Genomic DNA, 24,517 nt, shown 5'->3' with positions numbered 1-24,517 from the left:
TACACTCAGACTGTGTCCTTGAGGAAGCTGCAGGTGTATTTGCTATGGAGAGCGTGAGGTGGGTCACAGCTCGTCTTCCAGCAAGGCAAAAAGAGGGCACAGTGTTTAGGAATCAGGGCACTTTCACACTGCTGGCAGCCACTGGACAGAACACCATTTGCAAGCTGCTTTGAAATATAAAACATTAAATTGGCAGTGCCATGTTTCATGGGAAAGCTGAACTAAAATTTGTCAGCTCTGTCCTCTGGAAAAGCTATGTGTCTTTTATGGAAGGTTGCTACATCTCTGGTTACACGGAGCAGAGAAAACCAGTGGAAATCTAGGGCAAAGTTAGCCATGGAAAAACAGCGCCTGCAAAGCGGGAAGCTCTCCTAAGTACTTAATCTACTGTCTCACAGCATGACCTATATTTTTTTCCACTGAACCTTCTGAAAAGGCAAAGGGTTTTGTTTCATGAACAAGTTCACATGTGACCTTATATTAACATCACGGTTACATTCCAGTTGTGTATTTTTAAGAATAATCAAACATTTATAAGACATGTATGGGTAAATTGAGTAGACACACAACCTCCTCCTCCCCAGATCAATTTTTGGTGAATTCCTGTAAAAGCTCCTGGACATCCATTTCTCAGCAATGCTAAAGCACCAATAATTTCTGAACAGTGCAGGACCACTGAATTTATGCAATGCTAATTCAGAATTCACACCATGCTGAAGATGGAGCCTCTGCACCTTGAAACTGTTTTGCTACCTGCAGTAATGACCGTGCTTTTATAAAGGGCAAACAACAAGTATTTTAGTATGAGAACTGTTCAAGTAAGTTTTAATAGAGTGCACCAGTGAATCAAGATGACTTGCATCAGATTTGGTTCAATGAACATCAGATGAAAAAAAAAGAAAAGGGGCTACAGTTCTTTCTTTCCAAACACCACCCTTTTTCTAAGGCAACAATACACGTCCATTTCCGAACATAACTGTTACATAGGAAAGCTACATCACAGTACAGTATGTAAAGTCCATCTTGGTCAAGAAGCCATTAGAGAATGGCACATTTACTACACTTACAGCTTTCTAACTTAGGGTTACAGAGTTTACCACAGCTTTTTTTTTTAATTTTTATTTTTTAAAGTGACGATTTCTTAATGAACTTTCTATTCTTCACAAGAGTGTGCAGATGGGGCCCATATGTTGATATTACAGTAATTACGACATTAAATAACATTGCACAACCAACCTCTATGGTTAATTCAGTACAAAAGAACAAGTATTAAAATGTACCAGTACTAGTGGTTTTACATCGTTTATAATCATTAATTATGAAGGAAAAAAAAAGTGGGGCTGTTTTTTTTTCTTTTCTGTAGGCAAGTGCCTAATTACAAAGCTGCACATTACAGGCATAATGATGTGGAATAAATACAAGAAATCTGGTAAAATATTAAACACAAACAGGTTACATGGGAACAAACTGTACAACCACAAAAGCATAAATCAACAATTTATCATTATAAACAATGTATGTTTAGCTGTAAAATATTATGTGGAATTCCATGTATTCTTTGGGGGCACATGTTCCAAAAGCCAAGCTAATTCCTGAGGTGGTGTTATTAACTTACACAGTTGGTCAACACTTCAGATTATCTTGTGCTATTAAACAGTCCCAATCTTAATAGAGTTCCATAAAATGGAATTTGTATTATTCTGAAGACAGCAAATAAGTGATATTTTACACCAAGATATTAAAATAAAATTATTCCGGTACTTTATTTTGGTGCTACATTTGTTAATGGGCCATGGGAATAAGCACTGGAATTTGCAGACAGAATCACTTATGCCTGGTTTCTGTTCTCCCACAGCTCCAAGCTGGCCAAAGACAGAACAAAGTTTCTAAACTGTAAGTGCCAACACTGTAAACATATTTGTCTCTTCTTCAACTGAACACTATCCAATAACAAAGATAAGAGCCAAAGATAAGCAGGAACAGTCTCATGTAGAACAAAAGCCAATTACTCATCGACTTTTGGTTCAACTCATGAACTATATTTAAATAATTAAAAATGGTCATGCTACAGTTGTGAAAACTAGTTTGTGCATTTGACTCAGGACACAAGTTTTTTAAAAAACGCATGGTAGAGGTAAGACTTATAAAACCCACCAAAAATGTAAATGATAGGGAAGAACTTTTCCAACTCAAAGCATCAAACATACATTTCTGTGCAGAAATCTAGACAACTATACAAGATCTGAATTTAAGCAGTCATCTTTTTATTATACAACTCTATGAACATAAAATGAACAGAATGCTCTATATACTTACCTGTACATGTGAACATAACTTCTTTAGCTACAGTTATTTAATATAGGTCATACTGGATTTAACTTTACAATTCTGAATAACTATGTATAACCTTATTGCAATAAGGGCGATTTCTACATGGGGAGTTTCACAGGCCAATCACATTAGGCAAAACCAGTACATTCAAAGTGTAGATCATGTATGAATCTTCCCTGATCCCAAAGAATTTAGGTTCTCTTTACAGCTTAAGCTCGTTTGCTATCTTGGATGCAATGTTCTTAAATGCAATAGAAGTCCCAGATATTCTCTTGAAGCGAACTCCATTGAGCGACAATCGTGGCAGTTTGCAGACTTCCATCTCCCACTGAACAAGGCTGTCTTGTCGTGCATCACCGTGGACACAGAAGAGCAAAAACCTCTCTTTTTGTTCATAATCACAGTTATTGGCATCTAACACTTTCCGAATCTCTCTCATCATATCGTTCGGGTCCATAGAACTTGTGGTCTTCATACTCCACGTGAAGCGCAAGGAGCGTGGCTTCGAATCTTTGCTATCCTCCTTCTCTCTGTCCTTAGGCTCCCCAGAAACACTCCTGGAACAAGTGACACAGAGCAAAGTCAAAACCAGAGCAGTGTAGCTGAGAGAGAGAAGAGAAATACAGTTCTTGAACAGGGGTTTCTAAACTGCCATTGAGATGCCACGAGTCAGGGAAAGCTAATTCAGAGAGTGGATGAACACTGCTGGAACAGCCCTGCCCCACGTGCTGCGTGTGTGTGCTCAGCACAGCACTGTGCCACTGTAGTGGCACGCAGCAAAGCAAGTTTGGAAACCCCTGCTCTACAATGTTCTGATGACAACATATGCAATGGGAACTGCAGCAGACACACGTTACTCCATACTGCTCCAAAGAAAGTGGAATCTATGTAAAAGCATGACTGAAGTTCTGCTGATTTCATGATCTGGAGCATGCCATACACCAACAAAACTGAAGTTGAGGGACACAATCCTGAAGCAGAACTCATACAGTAAAAGCAGCAGAGGAAGAAATCCCACCCTGCAATTCACAAATCTTTAGTTAATTCCCTCCCTTCTATTCTGCCTCCCCCCGCCCCAAACCCTTTTGTATTTGTTTAGATTTTTGACCTCTCTCTGTGTTAAAAGGCCTTATAATAACATGTTTTATTTTAACTGATGAGGCAGATTTTGGACTGTAATTTGGTTGTGAACAGCGTGTTGGTCACCATTTGAGTACATGGCCAGCAGCTTTTACAAGTAAGAAACAGCAATGTGCATTTTACAAATACAGACAAACTATCTTATTTGATAAAGGACAAAATTGCAAGGGAGCAATTTCCAATTAATGCTCTTAGTCTGATGCTTCCTTATCAAATAGATTACTTGTTCCACTGCAGAAAACATTTTGAGAACCAGCACTAATTATTTTAAAGTAATTCCACAGTCAGCTGTTATCTGCTCTTGCCCCAGGGTACTCCTGATGCTGAGGCCTCCCCATCCATCACTGGGGAAAGGTGCTGCTCTCATTTCAAGTCTACACACTGTCATCATTATTCAGAGAGGAGTCAAAATAAGCATTTTTAATTCAACTTTGTGTGACCCCCAGAGAACCACATTGATATTAAGAGACAGAGCAGGGATAAGATCTCAAATGACTTTTTAGCCCAAAACAGACACTGTAGGATGACAAAAAGCAGAGAAAGCTAGAGAATGAAAGCAAGAGCTGAAAGCAACTTTACACTTAATTTGAACACTCAGTCTCTTTTCCCTTTCCATAGCCAAGAATTTGACAGCTAAGAGACTCTGAATTGAAAAGGGCTAACTTAGATAAATGCATTGTGCATTACTTGCAGTCTATCTGGGTAAGAAAGTACTGTTTATTTTTTTTTTAATAAAGGCTTTCTGTTTTGAAAACTAAATCAATACTTTCTGTAAGTGACCAGTTTAGAATGAATGCAAACTACAATGCCTGTTCATTAGAAAGCAGAAAAATAAAGAGGTATGTACTGTGCTTAAGCACACCAAAAGCAGAAACATGGCAAAATAGCAGATATACTGGAAAATGAGCATATGAAGAATGTTTTATTGTTAACAAAGCATCTATACATTTGTGTACAGTGGTTGCCACAGAAATTCAATATTTGGCAGTCACCAACCCTTCTATCTGAATGTCACTTGCTTTATCTCTTAGAGCAAGCGACTTTCATTTCTCAGGGACTATAAGGTGTTTACTTATGGTAAGCAGCAGCTTTAGTAATGAGCACGGTATGTAACTATAATAAAAATTTAATAGATGCACATATACACACTGACACACAAAGTATTTACACTGTCCACTGAAACCAAAAGTAAACACATTAAATATCTGTAAGTCAAATAATGATTTTAAGTGCCTAAAGGATTGGTTAACTCCTACACGGGGGTTTAACTGTTCAAAGGAATACGCTTACGTAAAGTTTTTTATTAAATACTTCGCAAGAAAGCAGAAATGAGGGAGAAAAAGGACCTCAACAAGACCCCCTCCCCCCAAAGAGAAAACATTTTTGAAATACAGAATACTTAATCACTATTCTCTTTTACATCCTGATTTAAAAGATTTTAAGAAATCACTTGATTTGAAAGACCTAGGAGCGAAGTATTAATAGTGACTCCTCACCTTGAGGTGTCAGTTCTGCCACTGGCTTCGCCTTCACTTGGATCCCTCAAAACAAAGTTAAGGTTGAGATTCAATGATAAAGGTGAAAAATAAAAGTTAAGAAAACCTACACCTAGAACAATGTTAAATAGCTACTGACGAAAAAAAAGAATCAGTATAATAATGTTAAGCCTAATACTATTTAAAAGAATTTTTTCACAGCTGTAATTTTTGTTTCCCTTTATGACACCTTAGTTTTTTTCTGGCTCTGACATGTAATTGTTTAAATTTTTTTCCCCAATTGATGTCAAAATTAACATGTTGTTCTGAACCTACAGCAGACAGACCAATGGCCACATGTAACTCCAGCAAGCACCGAGGACAGTTGGTCAAGGTGGTCCAGGGGGCTCCATTCTGCACCCTTGTGGGCCAGGCCTTTTGTATCCCTGAAAGCACTTTGAGACAAGCCCACGCTTAAGCACACTCAAGCAATTAACAATAAGATGTGCCTAAGAGTTTGAGAGACCAAATGTTTGCAGCCCAGTTCAGGAAGGTTACTTCAACATCTGCTTAACTTTAAGCAAATCAGCTGTTACACTGACTTCCATGAGATTACCGAAGAACTTGAGATTAAATGGATCTTTAACTTGTTGCATTAGAGCTGTGCTTTGCAAGGAACTGTTGTACATTACGTCTTTTTAGTATGAAGCAACGTGAAATAAATTCCCAGATTGTGTAAGCCACGTAGGTATGTTCCTAGTGCTGCTGTACCAATATTTAACTCCTAATTTCAATTACCTGATTAATGTAATACTTTCAAAGCACTGATACTTTAGTAACTAACACCAGGGAAGTACCATTTGACATAAACCATTGATTCAAAATACTTCAATACCCTATTCGCTAAGCATTCTCATTAGGCATTTATTTTATGTACTTACCAGAATGGGCATTTACCCTTGTCAAAAGTTAGTAAAAAAAGTCTTTCATGACACCTTCTAGTAAAAATATGTTTTAAACCATTATTTCCTGAACAATACAGAAGTTACGTGATCCAACTCAAAGAACAGCAAAAAAATAACCCCCTGGACCTCCACCCAGGTAATCCCAGCCACTAAGTCTTAAACAACCCAAATTAAAAATAAAAAATTTTAAAAAAAGAAAACAACAAAAAAAAAACCCTACCATCACCAATAACAAAACAAACAGACATCCTGCAAGGCCACGACAAAATATATTTTTAACATTATAAAGCATACTAGGAAATTGTATAAAATCTTCTATAATAAACATAAATTTAAAATACATAAATTTAGGGTATCTTAATTCTAAACACATAATTTAAAATATAATTTTAATATTTTAAGGTAATGTAAACATTATTTCTTTGACCTAACTCTTAAAAACAAAGTCAAGATACCATTCCTTGCAAAAAACAAAGAGCTATAACACAAAAAAGCAGCCTGTACTCTTGAAGTTGATTAGTTACTCAACAGAAAGTACCTTTCTTCCTATTTAGACATCTACACTGACAACAGTTGACTAGCTTTACTGTAATACTTTTTTGCTCTTTAAAACCGGAGAACAATTCTCTCCTTACAACTATATAAGTGCTGGAGATACCAATAATGGAAAATCACAGTCCTGTATGTTCAGGTTTCTGGAAAAAGAAAATAATTCATACACTTTTTTTCTTTTTAGGTCTTCATAGGAGGTATTACTTAGACACACACTGATGCATTATCAGCTCACCAGATGAAATTCATAGATAAATCACTGGTAGAAAGAGGCAACGTGAAAATTACGTCCCCTTTTGGGAAAGCTCTTGTGATTGATAAGTCAACAGTAATTTGATCTTGAACAGTGTATTTGTAAACCTTTCTCAGCACCTCTCCTCACAGGATTATTACTGATCGCATCATCACAGGAATGAATGCAGATCCAGATGTGGGTTTTCCTCTTTCAGAAACCTGAACTTACATTTGAAGAAGCTGCTGACATAATAAAACAGGCTGTATGATACTGAAATACTATTGTTTCTGCACCTCCAGATTTCTGCCTGCTTCTAACTTCTCATTTGTTCACAGATTTTAGAATTACCTGAAATAACTTGTGAACACCTACTCCTTTTATGCACAGCAATAAAGTGATTGTAAATATCATCCTTGCAACAAACTGCATCCAATTAAAAAAGTAAAATACTGTTAACATTAAATAATGACTTATTTTGAAGTCACTCTTTTCAGTATTTAAATGAGTTTGATTTTACTTTAATTGTATCACAGCTGTGAAACAGGGGTAAAAGCCCCTTCTGACCAGCCTTCTCTTGTTCCTTTAAGGTAAAGAAGAATAGCTGGTCAAACAATGGTTACAATATATACACAGAAGTGAAACAAGGCAGATTCTGGAAGGAACACACAAACAAAGCAGCATTCTAACTAAATTTATATTTACTTCAGAGTTAAACTGGAAATTGTCAAAGACTTCATAATAAAGTCCTGCTTACAGGCTGGGCTTTTGTAATTCTTTTTTCTCCTGAAACTCGAGGTACCAACCTGCGAACGAACTTGGAGGTGATCTTGCTGATGATGCCCGTGGACGTCCCTCTCCTGGCGTGCGCGAAGGCGCCGGTCTCGTGGGAGGGCGAGGCGGGCGGGCCGTTGTAGGTGGCGTTGCGCCGCTCCCGCAGCTGCTCCCCGTGGAACGTGCTGCGGCTGGAGCTGCCTCGCGGAAAGCGGGTCCGGTCTGGAGTGCTGGTGCTGATGCTATGAGCAGATGGGGAGGCAGCAGGCACTCTCTGAGTTGCACTGCTGGGAAAACAGAAGCATAAATAACGAGAAAGACCAGGCTAAAAGCCCTCCTACATGACAACTGTTTCTCAAAGACGGGAAAGAAACCCTGCTCTCGATTATTTTAAACAACTGAATGTGCTACTCAATTGCTCTTAGGATTCATACTTGGTTTGATTTTACAATGAAAATATCTCTTATTTCTATCTCAGGTATTAGAGCTGAGATATACTGTGTATATATACTTTAAAAAAGTATACAGATAATAAGACAAAAGGAAAAAGGTTAAAAAAGTGTGTAGCGAGATCTGAAGGTGCCCCCAGCATTCTTCTGGAAAAATGTGTTCACTAATACCCTTAATGCACTCCCAAAAAACTTCATGGATATTTCTTAAGTCATAACCTGACAGAAATAAGTGTCTAAATCTATTCAGGCAGTTAATAGAAAGAACAACTATACCACGGTGCTTTTAGATAACAATGACTTTAGCAATCTACAAATCAGAAAGTACATTCCAGTATTTCATTTCAATTTATGGTGGCCTGTGTTGTACAATCCCATCTAAAGTAGTCAAATTTTTAACTACTTAAGTTTCCGAGAAGTCTCTGGAGGGAGGCAGTCAAGGAATTTCTTTAACTGTATACAAACACGTGCCATGCACAACATCAGGTTTAAACCATCATTTAACACCCACAATACTCGAGCAAGCTCCTGTTTAAAACCAGAATGCAATGCGGCAGTTTTGACTGGATTACAAACACTTTGATGTCTGTCACAAACTGAACAAGGGCACTTCTGAAGTGCACAGCAAAAAAGAAATGCCCACCAATCTGTTACCTTGGTCGGTAAGCTTCAGTACCATCTTTGATGGTTGGCAGTGTGACTTTGATAGGGTGACCAGAGGCAGACATAGACTTTTGATGCCGAGGGCGTGTAGAGACAGAGGCCACTGCAGAGCCTGCAGAGGATGTGCTGCTTGCAGACATTTCTGTCAGGCTTTTCCAGGGTAGCAAGGCAGCAGGGATGGACAAATGGGAAAAGAAAGGTTAGTGTAAAACCCATTACAAAAAAGAGAGAAAAGAACTAATTTATTCTTTTAGAACTCAGCAGTACTGCTTAATTAAACAGAAGACTGGGTGACCAGGCTGCCTGAGTCAGCTAAAGTAAAGAATACAAAATTCTAAAAAAATTATGTTAATCCATAAATGAATTCTCCATATACGTTAAGTTAGGCCTTTTCTTTGCTCCCACAATTAAAGGTTACACACACATTATTCAAAGTAATGAAGAAAGACTGCAATGAATACCAGGACATAATTAAAAAATACTGAAAAAGAAATTCACAAAGATTGATTAAACAGATTTTCCTTTTGTGAACACTCTTATTTGTAGTTAAAAAAAACATGTAAAACATGAAACAACTGGAACTGCTGTCACATTATCACTTGGAAGTGACTGGTTTTTAAAGGACCAATTTGTTGTCCTCTGGACAGCGTCCTCCAGACGCTGCTGGGCTGGGTCAACCCTTTCAACGTACAGTTCCTTCTATCAGTACTTTTATTTTTCCTTCCTTAAGTGGCAAGAAAGATGAAAGTAGTGGCGAAAGTATTGTGCCATTAATTTTTAAAACAAAAGTCAAATGAATTAAGGCAAAACACAGCTTTGCCTCTACAAGCATAAGTGAAATTGTATTAATAATGTATTAGCAACTGGAGTCCCACAGCTAAATATCAATAGCAAAGAGGTAACGACTTCAGATGAATAATTTGATGACACAAGACATTCAGCTGCACCAAATCCAAATTCAACTGCAACATAACATCTTGTAGGAAGGGCAAATAATATAACTCAAAAGAAAATTCTTCCTAAGTTTTCAGAATATGCTCCAAGAACTGAGTACAATATTCACTGCACTCATGAAAGGAACAAGGATTAGGGATCTTTCAATACTATATAAAAAATCAACTGTAAAATGAAAAACTTTGGGAAAAGTCCCTTCTCTTGACAGTATTTTATGTATTAAATCTCTTGAAAGAAAAATATCTTTGTCAGATCAGAAAAGTATTGTAATACATATTATAATGGTCTATCTAAGAAATATCTGTTATCTGTTTGGTTTTTTTTTTCAGAGAAGGATTTTTACTACCTTTGTTCAAATACTTGAAACTATATACAAAAAAACCAAGTGTTTGGGAAAACACTTTTGAAAGCACCCATCCAATAATTTGAAATTAAAATGCTTTAAGGAAGTACATTAAAAAGCAGAAAACTAATTTGAAGTGTTTAATTTAATAGTTGTCTTTCACATGTTCCACAGCTCATAATTTTACTGTAAATGAACAAACTTGTACTTCTTATCTCCAAAATTTTACGCATCATTAAAAAATTCAAACATTATGATGGAAAACAAAAGAAAACTAGTTTACTAGATTATGCTACTTCATGCTATAAGTTTTTTATTCATTTTACAGTAAGTGTTTTATTAGAATAGCTTGAAAAGCATCAGAGTAAGAGCTGTTATTTGAGTCTCAATTTTAAAAATCCAGTTTTTATTACACTCCATTAAAGCCAGTATTTTATTTTTCAGTCAAGTACAGGGGTTAAATAAGACTAAGGATGACCAAAAAATTTTCAAAAAAGACTAACTGGCAGTGTTAAACACAATACTACTCCACAAAACATACTAAACTGAGCTTCACAGTCATCCCACAAACAGACACAAACTGGTTACCATCACTATGAAAATACTACTTAGGCCAAAAACTTCTATTGTAAGCAATTGACAAATTTTAACCATTTCAGCTTTTTGAGGGGTTAGGGGAAAAATTAAAAAGGATCAGGCTACACTCAGAGTAATCCATCTGAAGCTCTCCACAGCACAACTGCCCACTGAGAAATTAACTATTAGCACAATTACTTCCTCCTGTGTTGGAAAACAACCCTCGGTAATTAATGTGTCCATAAAAAAAAGCAAAGGCTGACTGACACATTTAGCTTAAAAATTCATTGCAATCAAAGAAGCAGCAGTGGAAGATAAAAACATTCACTTGGACTTTACGTATTTCACATTGTGATTCAGTTCTTGTACCCACACTAATAAACAAGGAAAGGTGAACAATACCTGTTGTCCTTCCCATTCTGTATTGCAGAATAGCGATCTGAAGAACGTTCACAAACATAAGTGTTCCTCCTTGTCATTCCACTGCCAGAAAACACATTATTCTAGAAGAGGATTAAGATTAAAGTTAAATACTTTCTACTGTATATATATTGGACAAAAATCTAAGCATTGGAAGAAGCAAATCAAAACAATGCTTCAGCTACTTATGTATATTGTTAATGCATTCAAATGTACTAAGTCAACCTGTCAACACAAATCACTTATATCATCAGCTGTTTTTTCCAATAGCTCATTCACCATCTCATTACTTCACCACTGAGAATACACTGAGAGAACACAAGGAAGTGTAATTTTGCTGACACACACTACTAAGTATTATGCAATTCCCACATACTGTATTCCTATACTGTTTGTCCCTGGGATCAAATAAAGTGGGATCCTAGAGAACACACCTATGGCTGACTGAAAGGTTTTCCTGCACAGCATAATTTTCCAACAAGCACTCTGGTTTGTTGCCCCTGTCAAAAGAGCTTTCAAGAGGAAAATGGAAATACTATCAATCTATGTCAGTCAACCCAGAAATTATGATGCAAATAACATGACAAACACTTCTTGTTGCAAAAATACTGATGGTATTTCTTTCTGTTGCTAATTTCACTTTGGACAGACCTCCTAAAATAAGCACAAACATACTCTTCCATCCCGACCAAGCACAGGTTAGCTATTGAAGGCTTAGCTTTAGTACATGACATACAATTCTCACTTTCAATACACTACATACTGAATTTGGGGTGGGAGAGGTTGCGCTGTGCCAACATTACATTCTGATGCCTGCTGGCAAATGATTTCAAATATCCAGACTCAGGTACTGTAGGACATCACAAACTCTGCAAGATTTACTATGTGTAGGTCTCTCTCACCTGCAGTTTTTCAGCATTAATATGAACCCACAAAGATCACTTAATAAACTGTTTTTTAAGTGGCCATTTTTTACAATGGCCAATTGTAAGGAAGATTAACAACTGCAATAACTGTTTCTGAAAGTCAACTCCCCTGAGTTACACAAATATGACTGATGGTCATAAATATGTTTTCAAGAAACTCTGCCTTTCTGAAGGTAACATCACGTTACCCCCAAAGTTACACAAAAGTATTTTTAAACTATCCACATTAAATTAGCTTTTTTTTCCACTTTAAATGTTTGAATTTTAAACAAAAATACTCACTATCTGTGTAAGCTGTTCAACCTTGAACCTTGTTGTAATATCAGACACCAATATTCCCTAATCATGCCCATCACAAAGCCTTTCAAAGTCCCCAGTATAGTAACAGAGCTAAAAATGCACAAATATTGAAGTTGCCATTAGCAAGTAAATCAATTTCTCATTCTTCACAGCAAAGATACTCCATGTAATTAGCTCTCACAAAGCAGAGAAATGCTTGTGACATATCAGCTTCTACCACACATTACTCTAATCAGCTTTGGGGCAAGACATTTTGGAAAAGCTCAGATATGAAATCTAATCTTAGAAGACTCAAAGTTCCTGCATGCAATCCACACCACCATAATTTCAAAGATTTTTAGAGGGGTGGGGAGACAACAACCCTATTTAAAATAAAAAAAAAATTAAAGCATGTGCAGATGTATAGCAGACATAGCCTGCAGAACATTAGGAGTTAAATGAACTTCAGCATTTATTTTGCTTTAAGAAAATCCTAATAGAAATGCACATCATCTTTCCAGAATATCCCAGATGGAAGCACACCAAATCCCAAAGGACAATGAGAATTCTTGCTGCCAGTCAAGTGTACTAAAAGAGGCAAGAGTTTTTGCATTTAATAGACCATGTCTCCTTAATAGCACAAAGTATACTTGAATCTTAAATCATGATTCAGGCATATTTTTTTCTCCTCACATGAACTTCTGCTCCTAAGTAGCTGTTTAAACACCATGCAGTGTTTAAATTTTTTCACTGTGAACCCTAAACATCAATCCTACTGCACATGAATTACCAAAAGGCAAAGTAGATGCTTTCACAGTAGAAGAGACAGACTCTCCAATTTGGAACAAAGGTGTTTGAGGCAGTAATATGATAGCAGTTTACAGAACTGTGAATATTGTAACAGAAGCATTAAGAGATTATTCATTTGCTAGTTCAGTTCCTTAATACAACAACCAGGCTGTAAATCACATTAGCAGGCACAAGGGAACAAGTGGGCTGTTCCAACTCATTGCACTCCATTTCTGAAGCTCAAAATTAGGTGGTTTTAGAGAACCCAACAACCAAATTTACAGAGAAAGTTCAGGAGATATTATGTAGGATTAATCAGATGAAATACCTGAATCAGAAGTCCATTGACTTCCTTTGTAGACAGACAAACATTAGAAACCAGAAAAAGAGCACCCCATACTGGCTCCATTCTTATGTTCTTTCCTTAAATATCCAGTATTTTTCTTGACAGAAACTGAAGTTTGCCCAAGTGCAGATATCCTCATGTTTACTGTTATGTTAGTGTTAGAAAAAGTAAAGTTGAGGGGGAAGGGAAAGGTTTATTTTAAAAGGCGTCTACTGTAGCCTATTTCTGTCTGCCAGTAAAAGTTACCAGAAATAGACTTAGTGGCTTATTCAGTACCCATTATGTCTATAGTAATCTTGTGCTGCACATTTTGTTTAAATAGGGAAAAATAAATATAACAAACTCAAAAGCACACCCAACTCACACTGGTAACTGCACTTGACTTCTTTCTTTCTGGACCCACAAGTGGACTTGCAGCCATCTCTCCTTTGGATCCTACTGTAGTGCTGCCGTGTTTGCGTGAGACATCCTTGTCCCAGTCCTCTTTCTGCTCACTTTCCACACTGTTTGCCTGAGACCTTTTTGTGTATGACACAGCAGGAGGAATTGAGGGGCCAACTGCCAAATAAAAATAGAATTAATAAATACCTAAAAATAATCACTGCATTTTTCTTGGCCAAAGTAGCCTAAATATAATTCCCTGAGTCCAAAAAAAGCATTTGAACAACTCTGACGGCAAACTCAGCACACAGACCAACCTACTAAATCGAGCTGTGCTCTTTTTACCTACTCTCTCTTCAATTCCAATTTGCAGTTCAGAATTACTTCCTATTTCACATCAATATGTAAAACCTAGAAGAGCATTTTAATTCTCATTTTAAATCCATGCAATTTGTACAGTATTATAAAATATATTTTTCAAACTTTTTTAGTACTTTTTTCTGTACACCTTTTCTTCTAAATACTATGAAATATTATTTTCCCCTGAAAACCCTAGGCCTACTTTGTTTACAAGCATGTCTATACTTGAAAAATAACACAATTATTTTCCCCTCATCATTCTTTAAAATGTTTTGGGAAAACTCCACCATCAGCAGACTATTACATTCCTTTGAAATAAAATCATATCAGCTAACAAAACACAGAAAACAGTAATGTAAATTAGGCAGAGAAAAGGGCAAAACATTTTAGAAATGTTTATAGCAATTTGACAGCTGAGGAAAAAAATAATCTTTCATTTAATGTTTCAAATATGTATACTCTTTTCATAGAGTAGTTTTCACCTGAAAATGTTTCCTGAATACTTAATAAATTTGTTGTCTCTTGGAAGCAAACAATTCAGCCCCATAGCCAAATGTAATGATAAAATAATTGGTGTGCTGCCCTTCGGGTTATCCAGAGCAATAGCTGCCATTAGTTCCTAAGCACAAAACACCCTCAGTGTCTCATTTAGTGAGTCAACCAAGTAACAAGCCCAAAGAATTAAATCTGTGAGGTGCGCGGATCCAGATTTACCGCGGAAACCTTCATACAGACACACATCCCGATCGGCTGCACAACAAACGCACAGAGTGGGGGCCCTGCCAGGCTTACAAACCCTGCCCATTCCCACTGAGCTGGGTCTGTAAGTTCACTTGCTGGAACGCCATCCGCACCGTGGTCGCTGAAGCGACGCTGTTTCTGGTTGGTGGAGATGCTCCGCTGGACCTTCAGGTGAGCGGGGGACTGCACCGAGCTGTTGTTGAGGTCACTGCTGGGGCGAGACCTCTGACCCAAGTTGCTGCTGGACAAGGAATCACCTGCTTCAAACTACAAGGAAAACAAGTTTTCAAAGCATAAACAAAATTCAACACTACTGGTACTTCTATAGCATTATAAAGAAAAAGTTCCAATCAAAGGCACTTAAAAAAATTTAACATTGTATCCAGAATTGAATATTCTTCAAGATTAATTTTATAATTTCATCTCTGTTTAATGTGCTTTAAAAACACACAGCTAAACCTACATAGTTAATGAATGCTCAAAACAAAATTAGAAGGATCATGACAGAAACAAAAACGGTGCTATTTTAAAACCAAAGCCATAGAGTGGTTTTCCCTGACTTTTTAAATTTTATTTTTAATCCTAAGAGCATTCATAGCTCCAGAACAATTTTAAAATGCACTGGACTGAGTCAGAAGGACTAAAAAAGCAAGTACTGACTAAAGGATCCTTTATGGCTTTCAAAACATCTTTATAAGGTCTGTATCTCAGTCACTGATTTGTTCATCTTTAAGAAGCCTAAGTTCTACGTAAATGCAGAGGAAAAGACAAATACACTCTTCCAAGCAATTTGAGCCAAAATGATTTTAGACCTATTCCCTCCATGCTCTGCCATCAGAAGGGAATTCTGGCTCAGAAATGTGAGAAAATGCACTCAATGATGCACATATCAGATCCACACTTTCTTGGAATTGAAGGAAGGCCAACGAAGCAGCAGGGAAAAAAAATCCTTCAAAAAAGAAAGCCTCGGTCTTTGATTTCTTGAAAAATCCATGTGGTCTAAAAGATGTACAGATCATTCTAGTTCCAAAACAATCACAAGATTTTCTGCCACAAATCTATTAATTACTACAATGCAATAACTTACTGAATAATTCAATATACTATAAAACAGTATATGAGTGAGAAAGGATGAGCATATTTCTGAGAAATAAAGGATGTCACATCTGAGTAGCCAGAAAAATAATTGTTATTAACTATTTCAGATTTTAACTGAAAACATACACGACAAGAAGAAAACTCAGCAATTAAAAGTCATGACACTTCAGATTAACAGCCAGCTTTTTAAAAAAGCAATTCAACACATTTACAAGCAAACATGAACGTACTGGAGGATTTAATTTATTTCTTCATATGGGAACTAGCAAGATATCCAAGAGGATATGAAAAGGGAAAGACATTCATAAGTTATCAATCACAATAAAAAAAAAGTTACAAAATAATAAAAAAAAAACCAGCATTCAACCCAGCAACATATAAAGGCCGAACCAGAAAATATAAACAGCACTTACTTCAGGTGGTTTTCTACCTAGAAGCAGGTAAGTGGCCATGACTTCATCATACTTTTGGTTTACTAAAGATTCATGGATTTCTTCTCTTGAAAAGCCCATTGTGACCATAATGTCTAAAAGTAAAAAGAGCCAGATGTATCAGCAGAATGTGTTTGGGTTTACTGACAACTTAAGAAAAGTGAAAATAGAAAAACAGCCTTAAATTTACAAGTAGCTAAGATTCAAATCAACCCAGTGAGGTTTTCTTGCTGTGCAAAAATAGAAAATGCTACTAACTCCTCTCTTTCTTCTTATTTTTGTCTTGAAAACTCCCAACTACATTATACAACTCTGAACTAATTTATAAAACATTCAATGTTATTCAACAACAAATAAAGCACTGGCAAATAGAAACTATGAATAGCTAGTGGGCCAAAACAGTAACTTTCTCTAACCACGGTGGGCAAGAAGTGTTGCCTCCATAAGAAAATCTGCCTCTTTCAGTCTGTCAGATTCTGTAGTCTTATTTGTCTTTTGCTGTGCTTCAAACTAAACTTCAAGATTGATGTCAGCTCAGTGAAATCACAGTAGTAGTTATAAGGAGGCCATTGTAATGGAATTTCTCATTTAAATAAAAAGAATGCATTTTACTTGTTTGATGAGATTGTAGGTCAAATTCGTAAAAGCTTAGTTTGCCTTCCAAGATAAAATTGCCGGTGTGCACCAGATGTAACATCCTTCTTAAAGTCTTACCTATTCTTTTGGTGTCATTGAAATCTGGTTCAGGCTCAGTATATGGCTTTAGTTCTTCTTCTTCATGGCCAACATTCATCCACCGATCCTTCATGATTTGCTAAGAAAATAAAAGAGCTTTAGGCCAACATGCTCTTTACCATACTCCATTACACTTGTGCTAGCTTGTCTGATGAAAAGCAATTTAAAGTTCACAATAATCTGAATGCTGCTTGCTTTTTCCCTCATACCTTTTCTCCTCACGTCTTATTTTTCTTTTATCTTTCACATCCTTATGCTCCCATAAATTCATTCCTCCTATTTACCATTCTCTATACAATCACCCTGACTAAAATACCAGAAAAAAACACTGAAAAACAGAATCCTTCATTTTGTTCCTTCGCTTCCATGTGCTCTTCTTGGTTAGCATCCTAAGATGCTAATGCAATACCAGCTCTATCATGATAAAGAGCTCCTTTGAATAATAGCAATGGAAGTGTTTAAAAACTAAGGTATAATTCAGGAGAGTGCTGATGCTTCCTACAGTCATTAGTTTCAAGATCATGATGCCAACTGGTCATTTTTTCCTATGGATCTGCTCACTGCACTTGACCTAAATATGTTTGGCTGGAGGGACAAATGCCTCTTAACTCTATAACATGCAGTTATTTACTTCAAAAGTTTCTCCTGCCTTCTTTGGAAAATTTCCTCCAGTTGTGGCCTGGATCTTTTCGCAGGCCTTCAAGATTGATTGCCCAGAATCCCTAACCATTACAATTTTTCCTTTAAGAGCATATTCATCTTCAAACAGCTAAAATAATTTTTCCTCCTACAGCAACTGGCACGCGTGTCTCTTCAGGGGCAGATGCTAATACTGCTCACTACATGGACACAAGAACAAAACAAATGCCAGCAAGTCAAGTTTCCCACAGGCTCCAAATCTGCCTCACAAACACTGAATTAAGTTATTTCTCACAAAGAGCCGAAGACTCAATTTTCCATTGATATAACCAAATTCTTTGTATGTAGTGCTGCTGTCAAATTACAGACCCTGTAATTTGTACCCTTACAAGAACAATACAGAACTTTGTGCCAATTAACATTTTGCTGACAAATAACACCTTAAGATTTTTTCTATCATGGAACTGATTTTTTGGCTTTTGAGGGGATAAAGAGGGAGGGATGGTGAACACACACTGCTATACTGTATTTCTGACATACAGAGCACAAGTCTACTTGACAACAGACTTGGGTTATGTATTCGTAGTCTTGCAGGAACAGAAGAGACTCCCCAAAGTGTACTATGCCCTCTCTGCAATCATAATTTTGTAAAGATACTGTTAAATAAATCTGAAGTTTAAGCATGATGACATGGATGACAGAAACCACTGCTCAAATTCTACCTCCCTTTTCTTTATCCTTCTTGAATGAACCAGCCAGCCTGGAAATTCTCACTAACAGTTTTTCATGTCTCCTCAGTAGGTGGATCTAGAGTTCAACGTAATCTGCTCTCTGTTTCCATCTACATTTCTGCTGGCTTCTGCCTTTTAAATACATGATCTCAGAGGCACACAGAGTTATTGTACAACTCTTCAACAGGCTCTTACAATTAAGCATTTTGAAGCGACACAAACAATCCAATTCCAGGATCAATACTACATTTGTGTAAGTTCTGCTGGGCTTTCAGTCAGCTGATTAATGAGAAGCAGCCTTGGTGAGGGTATTTAGAAATCTGACTCAAACTGTACTTCTTAAACATCAATCCAAACTAAATTTCAACCAATTAGATATTATTGATGAGTTTTCTCTCAATTTTCAGGAAAATTAACTAATAAAAATCTGGTCGGGCTCAAGTCCTGTCTGTGTCAAAATTATTTTGCTTTATTATACTCTGTAAGCATAAATCTGCTCTGGAAAAATTTCAGAGCAACACTATGCAAAAGAATTCAGTACTGGGGCAGAGGGAAAGAGGAATTTATTGAAAACCTGACAGTTAAGAAGTATTTTCTGACAGTATATTTTTCCCATCTCTTCCTGAGAAGATTTACTGGTTTATAACAACATTCTCTTGTTTTGAAAATGTTTCTTCTCGGCTGCAACCATAAAAAAGTTGAGAGGAAGCATTTTAATAAAGATTTGCCTGGTCCTTACCAGAGGACAAGTGCTAAACCTAACTCATATGGTGCTGGTCCTCTGTGGATCTCAGCTTTGATGCTGATGTCACTGACAAACATCCTTTTGGATGGTCTGCTAAAATCATGCATGGGAATTGAGAAGCTGTATGGCTGGGACCGAGCAAATATCCAGAATACAAAGCACAAAAAAAATCCTCCTCCCCAACCTAAGATGACATTATTCTTCCACTTGTAGAAGCTTCCAAAGCATTTATACTTTCATTCTAAACATGTATTTTTAGAAGTGTTCAGACAGAAATTTCTTTCCAAACCACATGCCACACTTTTTAATTCAGCAAATGTGATTTCAGGAATATTCATTCGACAAAAAAAGATTGTGATGCCTCTCTACCCCTCAGGTTAGCATACTGATCAATGCCTGATATCCGTATTTTGGGACTGGCTCAAGACCTTGGTCACACATAACATTTACTTTAGTCTATTCCACACAATCTGACTGCCTTGTCCTTTCAGTGAGGCTGCTATCCAACACCTTTCTCCAGGGACAGGAAGGAATTTTACAAAAACTGGGTAACACTACAATACCTAGAATGAAAGTGAAAATAGATTTGAAGAGAAACTGCTGAAAATCCAGAGGAAAATCCAATAAAAGAAAAAACTATTTCCCTAAAACCTAAATATGACACATGTAAACTGTGATCTTTGAAGTGACTACACTCTTACCATTGTGTTCTTTGACAGTAATCACAGAACATAATGAGCACATATCAGTAAAGCAGACGCCATCATTCACTAGTCTCTTCAGTAGAGATTTTATTCAACTTAGAACTATTTATAAATAAGCCATAAACCAGCATCAGCTCAGAATGAGTTGCATGCAGACAGAGCTCAGTGAGTGCATTCTTCCTTGCACAGGTAGCCTCCATGCCAGGAAGCCTAAGTCATGCCACTACAAACAAAAAGCTGCTTAAATGGGATTTATTCTCTGGAACACATCCAGTGCTGCACAAGTGTAGAAAGATGAAACAAAAGCCACTAGTGATTGACTTATGCCAATACTATTTAAAAAGTATTCTATTTATCTTCTGCTCTACTTTCATCTCTATGGTAAGTAGATGTTATTTTAAAAATCCCTCTCTGTTAAAGAATTCATACAATAGAACCAGGCAGCTTTTGGAGTGAACTCTACACCTATTATTTGTTAAATATCACCCATGCATCAAAGTATTATCCAAGACATCAATCTTGAACAAAACAGCTCCTTAAAAAACACAGAAGCTTTTACACAACTTACAAGTTGTGCACAGATCTTTTCTGAATCACATGAAAACTTAATTTACTAACAACAACAATCATAATTCCTTAGAAATCTCATAACTCATTAAAAATCCTCAAAACAGATTTTACCCAAGGGATACAGCAGGAATTACTGTATATATAAAATTTCCAGCTACTCAGAAACAAAACTACCAGAAGAGGGAGAGGAAAGGCTCAAACAGAAATAACTAGCCATGATTAGCTTACCGTTCACAGAATTTGTAGTGTTTACATGTATTACAGCACTAAAACAAACTCCACACTCTTTTCCATAGTTATTCTTCCACCTATCCTTTTTAAGAAGTCATGAAAAAGCTAATGGTATTGCCTGCTGCTGGTTGCTAGTCTTGTTTTTATTTATATATATATTTATTTATTTTTATTTATATGTATATATTTATATGTATATATATTTATGGAGGTTATTTACAATCTTGTCCTGCTTTCCACAGATTTTGAACTAGCTCCGTTATCTGACTGAAACAAGTGGGAACAGTTTGCACTTTGAAATGCTCTTATTTTAGTTGTTAATCAGCTGCAATTAAGGTTAGGTTTTGATTGATTAACACTTTCTATTTTCAAGCTGCGCTGCTTCTGGAACATTGCCTCTTTTGTTTTAACAAGACTTTTGGGCCCTTAAAACAAGAACAAAGTATCTATCCTGAAAAATTAAGAATTCTCAAGCAACTGTTGTATGTATTTCATTCTTAATTTGAGTCCCCTTTTTCCAAGACAAAATTACTTACTTCCAAGCTGCCTCGTTTTATTGGATTCAGTACTAGTAGCTTCTTCAGTAGATTTTCACAGTCTGTGGACATATAGAATGGAATGCGGTACTTCCCCCTCAGCACGCGCTCCCTCAGTTCCTGTAAAACCAGAGTTTTTAAAGATGAGCTCCTAATGACACAGAAAATTTAAAGCCAGCAGAAGCCAAGCTTTCATATTGTAACTGTACCTTTAGATTCTGACCATCAAATGGCAGCGATCCGCTCACTAGTGTGTACAAAATCACCCCAAGGCTCCACACATCCACTTCAGGGCCATCGTATTTCTTTCCTTGGAAAAGTTCAGGAGCGGCGTAAGGCGGGCTGCCACAAAACGTGTCCAGTTTATTACCAACCGTGAACTCGTTACTAAACCCAAAGTCTGCAATTTTAATGTTCATATCTGAATCAAGTAGAAGGTTTTCTGCCTAAGAGGAAAATAAAAGAGGAAGATGACAATTTTTATATCAGATTAAGTATAAATATATATATATAGTGCAATATATAATTTATCAATAAATACAAAAATGTTTTTTCTAAAACAGTTCACCATCTGCCTCTTTCTTGCAGAATAAAATAAACTAATGCCCCATATATGTTACAAGGACTGAAAATAAGGAATGTTTACTCAAGAAAATATAACTATTAAAAGCAGCTAAACAAAATTAAAGGTCAGCTGGTCAATCAACTATGAACATTTTATACTCTGGAAGAAATAACTTAGTTCAGCTTTAGAGTGACGTATCTAGACATCTCAGAATAGCAGTTGAAGCTTCTGACACGTTCATGCCAATTTCTGATGCCAAGGAGAGTATACCGAATCCTAGACATCATCTACCATTATGGCAGAGTAAATGTTAGAAGGAATTTAAGACTTCAGAAAAAGATACCTTCTGCTTGTAAGATGAAACACTTCAAGCTACACACTGTACTTTAGCATTCTGTACAAAAAAATCCTCTCCCTCTTATTATTAGTGTTTGCTTCAGCTACAGCCACACCAGGGTGTCAGGACCCAAGTATTTAATTCTTTTCACACAGAACATTCTATACATCTAAGATTAATGCCTGTGCAGCAATCATGTGAATGCAATGCATCATGCCTACATAGATGCAAGTGTACAGGTACCCGCAGAGTCAGTAAACAGTATCTTATATTTAGCATCACAGGTAGGTAAAAAGATTAAAAGGGTGAAGTTACATAAATACTAATACATTATTGGGGGAATATATTGATTTCAAAATGCAAGACTGCTGAGCAAGGAGTGCAGTAGAACTGGGTAATGTTTATTTATCTAACTGGGTGTCAGCTCCTGATCTGTGTGCCAGCAACACAAGACAGCACCAAGCAGAGCACAAATCATACTTTTTCAACAGGAGGCCAGATGTTATCCAGACTAGAGGGTTCACCTTATTGCCAAACAATAGAATCACAGCAAAGAGACATCTCTCATCAGATGCTGTGTTCAGAACTGAGCCCAGAAAATACAAAAATGTTTTGGCTCACAATCAGAGAAGCAGCAATCTGATTGTCATCGGATTTGATTAAAAGGGAAACATGATTTTGTCTGGGTTTGTTTGAGCTTATTTCTAATAATTTCACTTACACTCTGTGAACAGAATAGCAGACTATTAACTATCAGTATATCAAGCCAATAGCTGCACAACAGAATTTAGTCTTTATCAGGAGTAAAATACAGCCCATTTTTACAAACTCTATCCTGGAAAATATTTTATTTTTCCAATTCATGACATGTAATCCCAGCTGGTTCCAGCAGACAGATTCACAGAGCTGTTTTCCAGATCGGACAGCTTTCTACACTACTTCACAAAGACTTCATTTTCCTTGTGGTGAAAACAGTACTGTCAGTGCAGCTGCTCTGTGATTACAATTGTCCTCCTAGTTCAACAGTACTCTGCTACCCAAGTGCCCCACGCTTACAGGTTCCTTACTTCAAACAAAAACACCAAAAGACGTTTTTAATATGCCAAATAGAAAGACAATGCTCTTTTTGATTACATGTTCAGGGCAAAAACTAGGACCTGAAAAGGTAAGTTCTGTGCATCATAGGATGAGCAAAACTGGAATTGGTTACAGACCTCTCAAAACAAATTGTTTATAATTACAAAGTAAAAAGGAGACAATTTTTCAACCAGAATAGACTGGAAAAACTCACATATTTTCTTCCATATCTCTCCAGTTTAGTCTGAAAAAACTTGTAAATAATAGAGTTTACCCAGTTATTAAAACCAAAAAGTCTTATCAAAAAATATCCAAAGTGGTGCAAGATCTCTGTCTTGTTGTGCTGCAATATCAATTGCTCAACTTGCTAATATCCTAGAGAGTCAATAGAAGCAGATGAGAAGGCAGACACCACTTTAAAGTTGCTTTTCCTTCTCCACAGCTCCATGAGAAGAGTTTTAAATGAGACAGAGATGTCATATCACTTGGAAAGAAGAGATGAAGCAGAAACACCTCCTCAAAGCCACACATTTAGCCTTTTTTCCTCTGGAAAATATATTTTTCATCAGCTAGGCTGACTGGCTCTCAATCACACTTTACTCTGAACTTTTCAAATGAGTCTAGCATAACTCCAGCCAAGAGACGACAGAGAAAAAATAAAATAAAATTTATTTTGGAGCCTGCCTGGCTGCCTTGCAAATAGGAAAGAGATCAGCAGCAGACTCCTTGTTGCAGGTAGTTCCTGTGTGAATACTGCAAAGCTGTTTAGCACAGGCTTGAGAGCACGGCCTGTGAGCTGTGTGTGCTATGGAACTAAGAAATGGAAGAGAGGCGGAGCCTCTAAGGGGCTCTGGGAGAAAGAGCAAGTCACAGGATGCTGAGTAACTGCAGGGGTTAATGAGGCAAGATTCAGTCACACAGCTGGGCTGAGGGAGCCAGAGCTAGATAAGCATGAGGAAATGGCTGGCGCCCTACTCCCAGCCAACCTAGAGAACTAGGGAAGGGCTTGTCCTGGCTGCACAAGAGCAAAGCTCAACGGACGTGGCTGCAGTAATCTCCAGGGAGCTTGACAAAACATTGACAGGCTCCAAACCATCAGGCAAGATACAGAGGAATTTTTTTAAATCAAGATTTCGGCAAGATCCAATTCTTTTTTTCTTCCTTGCATTCCGACTTCAGAGTGCTGGGCAGGCACCTCCACCATCAGATGACAACTCAGCAGAAATGGATGTATTTATTTGTTATCCATCCTCATGTGCACATGCAGGAGCTGGGAGATTTGCAGGTATCAGGGAACAGATTGTAGGAATGAGGTTGAAAGTGTGCTGCAGTGCATTATAAGATAAGACAAAAGATACTGGTGAAGAAAAACCCTTAGGAATTATTCAACCTCAGCTTTTCACAAGTATCCAGATACATTAG

The 24,517-nt window shown here is 37.0% G+C and overlaps 1 protein-coding gene across 6 annotated transcripts in view; it reads right to left on the bottom strand.

Moving 5' to 3' along the window:
• Positions 1-808: 808 nt before the first annotated feature.
• Positions 809-24,517, bottom strand: part of MARK1 (microtubule affinity regulating kinase 1) — a 57,563-nt gene continuing 33,854 nt past the window's right edge. For 3 of the 6 annotated variants that reach the window (XM_064709162.1, XM_064709158.1, XM_064709163.1), the window contains 11 exons: positions 21,326-21,562; positions 21,117-21,236; positions 16,940-17,039; positions 16,208-16,320; positions 14,810-14,963; positions 13,579-13,772; positions 10,857-10,957; positions 8,573-8,731; positions 7,502-7,756; positions 4,968-5,012; positions 809-2,888 (listed from right to left, as the gene is read on the bottom strand). In XM_064709162.1, the coding sequence (XP_064565232.1) occupies positions 2,534-2,888; positions 4,968-5,012; positions 7,502-7,756; positions 8,573-8,731; positions 10,857-10,957; positions 13,579-13,772; positions 14,810-14,963; positions 16,208-16,320; positions 16,940-17,039; positions 21,117-21,236; positions 21,326-21,562 (1,833 nt within the window). In that variant the 3' untranslated portion in view covers positions 809-2,533. The remainder of the gene's footprint in view (positions 2,889-4,967; positions 5,013-7,501; positions 7,757-8,572; positions 8,732-10,856; positions 10,958-13,578; positions 13,773-14,809; positions 14,964-16,207; positions 16,321-16,939; positions 17,040-21,116; positions 21,237-21,325; positions 21,563-24,517) is intronic. The other 3 variants (XM_064709159.1, XM_064709160.1, XM_064709161.1) reach the window with 3 other exon arrangements.

The sequence above is a fragment of the Zonotrichia leucophrys genome, chromosome 3, assembly GCF_028769735.1.
Source record: "Zonotrichia leucophrys gambelii isolate GWCS_2022_RI chromosome 3, RI_Zleu_2.0, whole genome shotgun sequence".
Classification (NCBI taxonomy): Eukaryota; Metazoa; Chordata; class Aves; order Passeriformes; family Passerellidae; genus Zonotrichia; species Zonotrichia leucophrys.
This window is presented reverse-complemented; position numbering and strand designations above follow the sequence as displayed.